Source organism: Colletotrichum gloeosporioides (genome assembly GCF_011800055.1).
Source record: "Colletotrichum gloeosporioides strain Lc1 chromosome Unknown consensus_38, whole genome shotgun sequence".
NCBI classification, from domain to species: domain Eukaryota; kingdom Fungi; phylum Ascomycota; class Sordariomycetes; order Glomerellales; family Glomerellaceae; genus Colletotrichum; species Colletotrichum gloeosporioides.
The window spans coordinates 35,758-48,157 of record NW_025544683.1 but is presented as its reverse complement, the minus strand read 5'-3'; the positions used below and the strand labels follow the sequence as shown (position 1 = coordinate 48,157).

The following is a 12,400-nucleotide window of genomic DNA, read 5'->3' as shown; positions in this document are numbered from 1 at the left end:
AATCTATGATGCTGCCAATATGCTGTCCACGCGGTTGCGACCATAGCCCGTAATTCTCCAGCATTCTATCAAGCCCAGGTCAATGTCCACTCGGAGCTCCATGCCCCCTTCGAAGTCAAAGACTGCAATCCGTGAATCTTGAGAGCACGAGAAGCCGTGTCCAATGACCAGTTCTCACTTGCAAGAACCTGATCATTCAGAGTCACGGCCGAAACGTCCCGCTTGACTCCCATGATTGTCACGTTGCCGAGAGGGTTAGCGTCCTTGTACTTTCCGGAGGGACTGGCCTTGAGAACGCCGTCCAAGGCGGTGAGCTATACGTCTGTTAGCTTCCAATTTCACGAAAGCGAGCTCAAGAACGTACCTCTACAGTCAGAGTAGCCTCCTGCTCTAAGCTCTCGCCATCGTCCACGTAAAGATTACCCTGCGCACCGCCCTCACTGTCAAGCGCAACCAAGAGCCCCCACGGGTTGGCCCTGCTTTCCGTCGTCGTCTTGCCAGGCTGTTGAGTCGGGATAACGTACCCGCCGCGGAGGTACACAGGAATATGCCCAAGCGGCGCATCGATGGTGACGTTTTGCCCGGAAGTAACTCCAGTGATGGCGGATTGGTTGTACCAGTCATACCAGACGGTGCCCTTTCCAACACCAGGGAAGACGCCATCAACCGTGGTCGCTCCCTGCACAAGACAGGGCGTAACAAGCACAGCCGGCCCAAGCAGGAATTGTCTATCCGCATCCGCCAACCACGGCTCGTCCGCAAACTCCCACACAAGTGCCTTCATCACCGTATCACCCAGAGTGTGCGCCCTGTAAAAGGCAGTGTACATGTACGGCAGCAGCGCGTAGCGGATGGCCATAGCCTTCTTGGACGCGTCCGCCACAGTGCTCCAGCGGTACGGCTCCTGAGGGATGCCCGCGATGGCGTTGTGGTTCCTGTAGAACGGGAAGAAGGCGCTCAGCTGCATCCAGCGCGCGCACAGCTCCATGTCGGCGTTGCCCGCGAAGCCGCACGTGTCGACGCCGAACATTGGGAAGCCGAAGATGCTGAAGCTCAGCGCCTGCGGGATCGAGAAGAACATGTACGCCCAGAGCGAGTAGTTGTCGCCGCCCCAGTGCCCGGCCCACTTGCCAGACCCGGCGAAGGTCGAGCGGCCGATGATGAAGGGGCGCTTGCCCGGGAAGACGGAGAGCAGGGCGTGGTAGGTGGCGTTGAGGATCTGGTGGCCGAAGAGGTTGTGGAAGTCGTACTCTTCGGAGCCGCCGTGATGCGTTGCGTTGGGGGATACGGCGTGCACGGCGAGGTCGCCGTGGATGTGGTCGATCACGTACGGCGGGTGGTTGACGTTGCGGACGCCGGGGGTCGGGGTGGTGCGAAGGTAAGAGGTCGTCGTGGAGGTCGTCTCTGCGTCATTGACGGCGGTGGATTTGGCAGCCTCAGCTGAAGATGAGAGCGCTGAGATGGACGCGGCCTCGGTGGCGTTGGTCTTCTCGAAGCCTTCAGGGTAAGAGTAGTCTTCGTTGCCGGGCTCACCTGGAAGCTGGAACGGGACATGGGCAGGGTTCTGGGTGAGATTCTTGCTTCCGCAGCTGCCCACGCAGAACGAAGCTACTTCGGACATGTCAATCCAGATGCCATCGAAGGCAACCTTCTTGAACCAGGTCTCGAGCTCCGTCTTCCACCAAGCAAACGTCTTGCTCTTACCGAGCACGGCACCAACCCAGTCTGGGAAGACTGTGTAGCCAGGCCACACAGCTCCAACGTAGAGTGAGCCGTCTGGGTTAAGGACAAAGGCGTCTGAGGAAAGCCCTCGATCATAGGTTGGGTAGGCGTCATCTTTCTTATCAGGGTTTGGCGAGTAAATTGCCGAGTCGACAATCGGAACGAAGTGCTGCCCGTTCTTGTGGAGTTTATCGAGAAACTTCTCGCCGTCTTCATATGTCCAACTGTTCTGGTCGTTTTCGAAGTCGCGGTACTGGTTCATGTAATCGATATCGGCTGATGGTAGGTTAGCACATGGCTCTGTTACACCTTGGCGACGCAAGTCTCACCCCAGATCGTTTCAAGTGGAATCTCAAACTTTGCAAAGTCGTCGATGACCTCCTGCAGGTTGTCCCAGCTCGTGTAGCCCCATCTGCATTGATGAAAGCCGAGGGTCCAGTATTGCTGCATGGCAGGGAGTCCAACGGCGCTCTTTTGGTAAGAGGTAATGACAGAGTCTGCCGTGGGACCAGCGTAGAAGTAGAGGTCAATCGTTCCACCAAGCGCTCTCCAGGTAATGTTAGACTCTCGAAGCAGGATTTCTTGGCCATGGGCGTTTCTCATAAAGACACCATGGGTGAACGACTTGTAACTCGCAGTCTTGTCCGTGGGCTCAGCAACGTAGATGAGCTCATCGGAATCAGAGTCGGCTTTGTAGTATCGGGTGTCTAGGTATATAGGGTGCGACCCGTAAATGTTTCCATCGATGGGATCGCCAATGTCAGCGGCATAGATAGTTCCTATTAATGTGAGCCAGATGACCTCAAGGGTTCGGGTGAGCCATCTTACGAGTCAGATTCCTGTTCAATCGAAAGCCGTGGATGACCTCACCAAGTCCGTAAAGATTGTAGTTCTTCGGAAGAGGTGAAGCGAACTCAAAGAACTGATCTTCAAAGACCAGCTTAGTGCCCACGGTTGTAAACAGGACATCTCCAGTGCTCTTCCTTGTCACATTAAAGCCAAAAGTCGGCGCGTTCGCCCACTTGAACTCCAGGTCGCTTTCCGAACCAGCCGACTGAGTCTTCCCGTCATTTTGAGGTTTCGGGATCAGTCCCTCAGGCAGGACGAACCACGTGTAGTTGTCCTTGCCGATATGCCTCGGCAGTATCTCGACATGAAGCCGGTCTGCCGCCTGGTACTCAACAACAAGCTTCAGAGCCTCGATCTCGTTGCCGTAGACATTGCAAGCCTTCCCGGCGAGGTCGAGGTCTGCTGTGAACCCGTGAGAAGTCTCTTGAACATTGGATGCCGTGTAACCGGGGCAGACACTCTGGGGGTCCACCGCCTCTGGGTCGAAAATGTTCGGGATGAGATCAGCGCCGATGTCTGAGTCCATGGCCACTGTGAACTGGGCATCGTTGCTGCTGGTCGTGGTCGTTGCCGTGTACGACGAAAGCTGGCGTCCAAACTGGTGTCCGACGTCTGCCACTCTGACGACTGCGCAGAGCCCGAGAACGGCCACGGCCGTGAGGATGATGGGTAAGCGGAGGAACATGTTGCGCTTCTGCTCTTTCACTATCGTCGCGCCTTTGTCGTTCAATATCGGTCCCGTCTGTCGCGAGCTGATCATCCGGATGCACTGCGAAAGAACGACGAGCGCCGCGATCCACCATATCAACGATGCACAGAAGGCCGCCATCTCTTCCCCTCTTATACCCTTCCAATCCCCCCAATCGAGCCAGTCGTTCAGTGCCATGTTGTCGTGGAGTCGTAGCAGGTGCAGAGGAAAGTGGTGATGACCAACGGGGAACTGTCAGTTGTCCTACGAGGAGAAAAGATCACATCACCGGCGTGGCATTGAGCGGCCTGACTGCGGTGTAGCTAGAGCTTTCCCCGCACAGACTAGGGAGGAGGTGGTTTGATGGTTTGAGGCAAGAGGAGCGTCCGGGGTTGGAGCTACAGCTTCTGGGGTAGCTTTGATTTACCGCGAGCTTTGTTCCGTGCAGCTCAAGCAAGGGAGCTAAGAAGAATGCGGGTCATGACGGCATGCGCGCGCAGGTGCAGCGTGTTGGGTGTTGGGTACACCTGCGTGCGGAGTCTTGCGGAGTTCGTGCAGTGACCTGCGGCGCGGCTCCGATCCGTCCCATGGGGTTTGTCGATCACCGAAGAAACCCCCGAAGATGTGTAAGTGGTCTTGCTTATCCTGACTACATCTTTTGACCCGTGAAGTTCTCATTGGTCGATTCTGGAGTATCTTCGCTGAAACTGCGATGAGGGGGTATCGTCAATATGCAAGAACCTTTCGACAACGAGGACACTTAGCCAGCATCATCTTGCCGATGCCCAATCCCATCGCTGGCCAGTAGCTTCCACCGCCGATGCTGCTTCGGTATGTTATGTACTTCTCCACATAGCAGGCATGATGGTATCATGAGAGCCGGCGGAATAGGCGACACAGTGGGAGAAGGTGACAGGAGAGTGAGAATTTGGCAAAAATCACCGAGTCAGCGGAGGAAAGCCACCTTTTTGTAACACGGCACAATGGGGAGACAGGTCGAGGTCATTTGAAGATCGCGAAGATCCTCAGTGTATTACGATTCATCAGACATCTGTTCAACGACATCTGATCCTCAACCACTTGCATAACCAGCATCAGGACTACATGTCCCATAAGCCACGAATCGAATGAGAAGCAAATTGAATAAGTCATCTTCATTGTGTCTTCGACAAGGAGGGGCACTTGTCTCAGAAAGTCTGCAGACTCGTAGCCGTGGTGTAAGCAGCGCTGAACGATACCGTCTCGCCATCATACTCCACATATACATCGGTTCATTCGCTTCTTGTCCCTCCGTGATTCTATCTCGATGCCATTCTTTGCCTTTTTTCGGCCAAAGACTTGAATATGAGTCCCTTCTTGATGCTGGATGGCCGGGATTGATCGGAAACCGGATACCCATGATGGAGAATCATACTAGAGCACATAATTCGCCGTCGGTATTAATGGTGAGAATGGAGAACTTGAACATCGTAGGAGTCTCCATAGCTTTCGATGGCTCCAACACGTAAATGACAGCGGTGGCGCGAGGATGAGAAGTATCAACACGGAGGCCTGAATGTTCTCTCATCTCTCGCTAACAGATTTCTTAAATTTTCGAACCGGATTTAATTAAAGGTTCGATTCGAATTTCTCATAAAATTTATAACAACAAATGAAAACCTAGTGCTGAGAGAGGGACACCCTCCGCTTTGTTTCCTCGAATGGCAAAGCCACGACAGAACCAACCACCTCCTCGAGCAGAACCCCAAACGACCGCCAGCAGCGGCAATGGCACAATCCTTCTTCCAAAACCTCGATTCTCATATTGTTTCACGTCTTGCCGTCCATGTTCTAGACAGAACCCCTCTTGGCTGTCCCCAACCAAGTTCCGCTTCGATGAACAAGTGTATCGCCCCTTAAGCGAGGGGCGACCCGGATGACCCAGATGACGGTTTTCCGAGGCCACCGTTGCAGTTTGCGATGCCGACGCACGAGACGGGGTTAGAGAGGTCGACGTTGGTGGCCGGTGAGATGTTGACTAGGCCGCCGGCGGGCGGGAAAGGCAGGCCTAGGGCCGTGGCTAGGAAAGCGGAGATGACGATGAGTTGGAAATGCATTGTTGTTGTTTTGTGGTAAGGACTGAATGAAAATTAATCTCGTGAAAAATGATTGCAGGTTAGAGGTGGGAAGGTTGGAAGAATTGAGAACACGTTCGCGCGTTGTGCAGTTTTATATATCCATCACAACATGAATTGACTCGAGGAGTGGAAGGCTTCATTGAAAAGGGCCGAGCAAATTACCGTTTTTGAAACTTCTGGGACATATAGCCTGGATAAATTCTAGCTGATTGTTTTATCTTTCTTGTTATCTTCACTGTCGCCTACGCTCCGGTTCAGCCACCGGCAATTTGATCAGCACAGAGGCAGACTTAAGAGCCGAGACAAAGCAACGAGGCGGTTCTTTACATCTTATTCATGATCTATCGGTCTTCTGAAGTCCAAAATGACTTATCGCAACAATGGAGGCGCCGCGACATGCCAAAGATCGTCCCGGAGGCGTTGGCTCTAGCGGGCCGTGGCGGCGGCGTCAAAATGCTGACTAGCTGCCGCTGAGGGTCCCGCTTGGTCGTCAACGGGCAACGCTTGCAGAGGAAATGTTCTGTTCTGTTCTGACTTTTTACTCAATTCTGTGATTCAAACAGTACCTGACATGGGTCTGTGAGGACAGTCAGTTTCGTGGCACCGGGCTGGCCACCCTTGTCCCGGACCCGAAAAGTGGAACCAGATCGGGCCCATTGCGGGGATCGCGCGGTGCTGGCGCCGGCGGCAGGCAGGGGAGGTGCTCCAGTCAGCACCGCTCCTCTGGTACTCGAAAGCCGTTTGGGATCTGGGGCGGTGCCGGTGCTCCGATCTCAGAAGAAGACATACTCCGCTGTGACGGAACAACCGAGGAAGGTGTAAGGTTCGGCAGGCCTCCATGGAATCATCGTCACGGGCATTGCTGCCCGGGCTGGAGACGTTGTGCAGTGAACAACATGGATGTGGTTCTCTTTCGCAAACCTTACCTACCAGCCTCAACATGATGCTATCGTCAAGAACCGATTCCCGCCATCACAGTCTCTTCCGAGATGGTGTCCAACACAGCCTCACGCGTCGACCTGGCATCGCCCAAACACCTTACTCTGCACCTACTCATCGTCATCCAAACATGGGCTTCTTCCCATCCCACTAGGAAGCTCCAAGCAAATCGAAATCCCACGGGCCTTCGGCAACCTTCTCCATCAGGCTAGCACACGCAATGTCGTCAGCCCCAAAATCGAACAGAGCATGCAAAAGCCAAAAAAACCAGCAGACCACAATGCCTCTGTTTCAAACAATAATGCAATGCGCGAAGCGCAGTGATGTCAAGAAACCTCCCCGCCCCCAGGGATCCCTTTTCCCCTCTTTCAGAAACACTGCAGATGAGGCTTTGATAGGTGCGATCAGCCACACCTCCCCAGACTGGACGCGCGCACGACAGGGGTCTTCCCATCTCGACGTGTGACGTCACCGCTGCGGGCGAGAGCTGTCTCTCTCTGGCCTGCCATCGCATTCTGCCCATTAGCTCAGATATTACCAAAACGCGGCAATACAGACGAGTATATAAATCCACCCATCAAGCCACCTCCGTCATCATGCATATCTCCCCTGTCCTCCAGCAGCGCCCATCATCCCGCCTACACTAATTAATAAAAAGACCCCAACGGGCCATCGAACTAAATGACGAACAACAAGAACGACAGCAAACTCTCCAACGTCCCCATCCTCAACAAACTCACATCCAACTCGAACTCGTCCTCATCCTCGTCTTCCTGGACAGGTTCATCATCGAATAAGAAGAGTCACCACACGCCGCACTACAACTCCACAGACCACCACCACCTCAGGATGCCCGTCGGAAACAACGACCAGAACAACGGCGTTACGGGCGCCGCCAAGTTCGTCACCTCGACGCTGGGCAACACCGTCGGCGGCGTCACGCGCACCGTCGGCAACGTCACAGGCGCCGCGACCAAAGGTGTTGGGGACACCATCACGAGCGCGGGTGGCAGCGCGGGGCGGCCTATCGGCGACGGGTTGGGCAACCTCGGCGGCGGGCTGCAGAATGCCCTGAACTCGGTGGGAAAGGGAGCGGAGGATGCGGGGCAGTGGAAGAGATCGTGAGCAATGGCTAGGATATACCGATGCCGAAAAATTGGATGGAAGGTTCTCGAGATTGTGTTATTAGGAGCGTACCCCATCGGATGAAATGATTCATGTTTCTATTCAGTTGAACTTGTAGATGATGTGTTGGTGAGTGAGGTAATGTGTGATGTTATGTTAACTCCTGATCATGCCCTTCTATAAGTGGGTGTAGTACAAGTACAATGTGGGCACAATGGGGTTACATATGGACTGGAGATATATCTCGTTCACAAGTTTACCAATGACGGCCAAGTCTGTAGTTCTCGTCCGCAATCCACTGGAAGGTTAAAACAACTTATCCGGGCCTGGATCACTACTACCGTCATCGCTCAGCATATGCTTTTTCAATAAAAGCTGCAATTTGTAAGGTGTCAGCAGATCCTTCGTCATCTTGCTGGGGCCGCCCGCGAACTCGTCCATGCCATTGTTGTTCTTGGGGAACGCAATGACATCCCTAACGGACGACGCGCCGCTCAAGACAGCCACGAAGCGGTCGAACCCGATAGCGAAGCCGGCGTGCGGCGGACACCCGGAGGCAAGGGCCTTCAGCAGATGCGAAAACTCATGGACCTTGTGATGGTCCATCTGAAGAATCTGTTCAAAGATGAACTTTTGGATCTCGGCGACGTGGATACGTCTGCTGCCGCCACCGAGCTCAACACCGTTGAGCACGAGGTCGTAGTGGTCCGCCTTTGCCTTGAGCGGGTCCTTAAACAGCAGCTCAAAGTCTTCTTCCGAGTGCGGCGCCGTGAACGGGTGGTGTGTGGCAGAGAAGCCTGCGGCACCTCCCTGGCCGCCGACATCACCCTCCTCAGTGCGGGTAAACATGGGGAAGTCGGTGACCCAGAGAAACTTGAAGGAATTGTCGGGGTCGATGAGACCGGTCCTTACGGCCTCGTGGTAGAATGCGATTCTGATCTCGCCAAGCTTGGTTGAGCCGCCCCCGTGAGGCAGCTTCCTGCGCGCTTGGAAGAAGACAACGTCGCCGTTTTGTAAGTCGGAGAATCCAGAATCCTCCGGGACATGGGGAAGGATGCTATCGATGCCTGCCGGCCCAAGGGAGGAGAAACCGTTCAGAGGCTTGCTGCTGTCGAACACCAGTGCCACCGGCGCGCTGTGTGAGTTTTTGGAGGAAAGACTGGCGGGCAGGTCGTCCATGAATTTCAGGACGGCCTTCGACACACGGCGCTTGTCGGCGTCATCCCGGGGGCTGAACTTCCATACTTCGACAGCAGGGTCTTTGAGTTCGCTGATCATGCTGATGAAGTGTCGGTCGAGGTGCTCATCGACGCGGCATATCTGGATGGTGTTAGTCAAAAAAAGGCAGGCATACGTTGGAGACTGACCCTATTCGGTATGCGCAAGTCTGGCTTGTCGGATCCGTAAAGTTCCATACAGTCCTCGTACTTCATCCTCATGAACGGCGTCGAAATGGCAGGGTATTCTTGGTAGAGTGGTGTTTGAGAGTCGTCCTTTGCACTGTCTTGGACGCTCTGCTTCCAATCCTGGCCACCTTAGTCTTTGAATAGCTTTCGTGTGAGAAAAGATCTGACTACCTGGAGGGATGACTTTTTGACTGGTGAGAATCCCTTCTTCCCAACCTCCATGACATGCTGCTCTCGCATGGCCTCCCAGGCCCTTCCGACGACATACTCGACATCTTCCATAATGTGCTTTCCCGTGGCGAAGGACTTCTCCATGTCAAGCTGCATAACAAGTCAGCCACATCGCTTTTTGACCAGGATGAGAACGCAAACCTGGGTGAATTCGGGCTGGCGGTCAGCACGATGGTCTTCATCGCGGAAGCATCGCGCGAATTGGTAGTAGCCAGACATGCCAGATGCCATCAAGACCTGCTTATATTGCTGGGGACTTTGTGGCAGAGCATATGCGAGATGACCCTTCCGCGTTGGCACGATGAATTCCCTGGCACCTTCAGAAGTCGATTTGAACAAGATTGGAGTCTCAACGTCCATGTAGTCCCGATCCCCCATGGCCTGTGCCAGAGTCGACTTCAGCTGAGCACGGAAACGCAATCTTTCGCGCAGGTCCTTGTGGAAGCGCAACTGCAGGTGGCGATCCTTTGGTGAGAAGACTGTGTCTGGGCCGATGATGATGTGAGGCGGGAAGAAGCCAAGGTGCTTTATCGACTCCAAATCCATCTCGAAATGCGACGTGGTTGAAGCCTCAGTGACAGTGCCCGAAGCAAGGACTGCACTAAGAGGGCGTATTTTACTCAACTTGTTGACCTCCTCCGGCCCTTTTGCGGCGATCTGGCCTATTCGCCGGCCATCGCGTTCCAGAGATGCGAAGGCCAAGTTTTTACTGACCTTTCGCAGTTTACTGATGTAACCACTGACGGTGATTTTGGCTCCTACTTGACCCCACGTCTCGGGCTCGGACATGTCAGGAGCGGCAACTGAGCGATTCGGTATCAGCCAGGGAACTTGTGTATCGATTGGCATTGCCGCTTACAGCAAGTCTTGAATTCCTCCGAGAGAGCCTTGTGACTGTCTTTGGCCTTTGGACTGGCTGTTGATTCAAAGCGAGTCTGCTGAGGAATGGAAGTCGAGGTGCAACATGGCTGCTTTGAGAGCAATGCTAGCCCTCGAGTTGCAGACTGCGACTGCGACTGCGATATGCGAGGATGCAGGCTGGCCAGGCCTCTCATGCGACAGCACTGTCGAAGCATATTAAAGGGCTGTGAAGGCGTCCAGCGGTGTGACGAGAGTCGCCGATGCTGAATTCAATATTTAGATGTATTTGCGACTGGTAGTGCAGTGCTAGAAAATCTCAATGGCGCAACATGGCGAGTGAAAATCATGGGCGGGTCAAACGTGACGTTGAATATCGATGAGAAGCTATCGCACCTCAGCCCACCGAGCCCGCCCAGCCGACATTTTCGCAACCAATGCGCGCCAGGGTGCACCTTCACCTTGGCAGCTCAGCTGTGTTGCACCTCAGGCAGGAGGCGGGTCCCCACCAAAAAAAGTGATTAGCGCGGGGCAGGCTCCCCGTATAAAAAATCTCGCGTCGAGCTCCAAAAAAATCTCTTCTTTTCCTCTTTATGATTCTTCCATTTCAAAAAAGTGTATGTTTGGTCCGCCCCCCCGGTATCGCGTCGCACCGCACACACCGCGTCGAGAAACTTTACTGACAACGATTCTGCAGGTGATGAAAGCCGCGCGTGTTTAATATGATGCAGCTCCCGCTGTCCGAGGCATCCAAGCTCTCCCCTTCGGGCGGCTTCAGGGCAAAGGTGTCGAGGGCGGTGGGGGCCATGATCTAGGCGTTCGACACGACCTTGTTACAACATCGGACGCGATGAAAGGCAACTCTGATTTTTATCGAAATGGAAGATTCTACGAGGGTTCTGGGGGCTTTTGGCACGCAGCAGTAACCGACAGACCTGTCAGCGCCAAGTGACGCCTCAGGTCTCGTCTGTGTCGACTGACTGATAATGGGCACAGTTGCGGTCGGGCGCGTTTTTACGTTTTTCCCGCCGTATATCGGCCGGAGATGGTCGATTGGTTCAATTTGCGACACATCGGATGTTCCTACCTTTCGCAGTCGTTGCCGACGGAGCTTACTCTTGTTGGAGAGCTGGGTTGGCTTGGGTGTGGGAGGCACGGATGACGAGAAGTCGAGATTGTGAAAGCCAGCGAGTTACGAGTCGAGCATTCAGTGTACAGTAGCAATTTGACCTCGTCGGTGCATACACACTGACGGGGAGGACGCCCTGTGCGGGTGGCCAGCAATATCCCAGACTTTTATGAATCAAACAAACAAGACCGATGTTGGGGAGAAGTAAGATGCGGTACATGTGAAGAGGTGGCCAGCGAACCCCATGTTTCTTGATGGTGTTTCAACGGCCATGGTGCCGTTGGATGGCGTTGGAGTTGTCGCACTGCCGAGCGTGAGGGGCTCGCTGATGTATCCGTACCTGGGCTGCTGTATTATTGTGAGCGTGGTTAGTTCATTGGTGAGGGAGCGTTCGCATTGGCGGCTGACTGATGTGCTGTCAAATCCTCGGATTGGTACTGAATACGGTTCGGGTCGTGTTTTCCTGGGCATTCGAAGGGCGAGACACACCGATCGGAAGAAGAAACCAGCTGTGAACGGCAGAAGCAAGCAAGCAACAGCATCAATGGCATCTCCACCCACACTCTTTCTATCCGTACTTCTCCCCCCAAAAACAACCTGCACCCCGGCAGGTCGGAGCTGCCAGTGTTCGTCCGTGTCAGTAAGGTATTACCATTAGATGGGGGGCCGCCTTGACGGGACCTCGGGGTCGTCCTGAGGCCCACCTCACACACTCAGGCGGCGCTAAAGAGGACGCCGCACTGGTAGAGAATCTCTTCAGCGGCGGGAGATGCTTGGTGTGTGTCGCAGTTGAGGTCGCAGTGCAGCGCAGCGCAACGCCAGGGCCACCGATGGCGTACCTGATCTGACCTTACCGTACCTTACCTGAGGTACTTTACTTCACCACATGCACCGCAAGTCCTCTTCCCTCCACGTCGTTGGAATGCCACGGCGACAGGTGCCGACTGCCAGCATCACGAGCCCGCAAAACAGGCACTCGTGGACAGGGTTCCCTACCACTGCTACCGGCATGACCGGGTACGTGCTTTGTTGTACTACGGATGGTAGATACCCCTAAGGCCCATGGTCCATCGTGTGGTACAGCTGCTGCCACGATAGAGGTGTTGGGTAGAGTCGAAAAGGACATGTACATCTCCAGGCGACTCGAGTGAAGATACCTAAGTAATTAGAAGACAAGTAGGAAAAGGAAAGGTGACGACGGGACCAAGACTCCTCCTAGTGTCGGTGGCGTAGCGATGCAGACGGGAAAGCAGAAGGGCTGCCCAGGAATCAGAGGCCGCGGCCGCTGGGCGCACCGCACCTGGACCTGACCTCTGGACTTGAACACGCACTTGCA

At 54.4% G+C, this 12,400-nt stretch overlaps 3 protein-coding genes across 3 annotated transcripts; 1 reads left to right on the top strand and 2 right to left on the bottom strand.

The window, feature by feature from the left end:
* Positions 1-3: 3 nt before the first annotated feature.
* Positions 4-3,457, bottom strand: GCG54_00013545 (Alpha-glucosidase; the record flags this gene model as incomplete). Its single annotated transcript, XM_045413397.1, has 5 exons — positions 4-122; positions 179-314; positions 365-1,998; positions 2,052-2,501; positions 2,551-3,457. The coding sequence occupies 5 exons, from the start codon at positions 3,455-3,457 to the stop codon at positions 4-6; spliced, it is 3,246 nt and encodes a 1,081-aa protein (XP_045265031.1).
* A 3,539-nt stretch (positions 3,458-6,996) lies between these two features.
* GCG54_00013544 (uncharacterized protein) lies at positions 6,997-7,440 on the top strand (the record flags this gene model as incomplete). Its single annotated transcript, XM_045413396.1, has 1 exon — positions 6,997-7,440. One exon carries the CDS (start codon positions 6,997-6,999, stop codon positions 7,438-7,440), a length of 444 nt encoding a protein of 147 aa, XP_045265030.1.
* A 306-nt stretch (positions 7,441-7,746) lies between these two features.
* Positions 7,747-9,926, bottom strand: GCG54_00013543 (Aspartate--tRNA ligase; the record flags this gene model as incomplete). The annotated part of the gene is made up of 4 exons (XM_045413395.1): positions 7,747-8,760; positions 8,808-8,966; positions 9,018-9,167; positions 9,219-9,926. The coding sequence occupies 4 exons, from the start codon at positions 9,924-9,926 to the stop codon at positions 7,747-7,749; spliced, it is 2,031 nt and encodes a 676-aa protein (XP_045265029.1).
* Between the last annotated feature and the right edge of the window lie 2,474 nt (positions 9,927-12,400).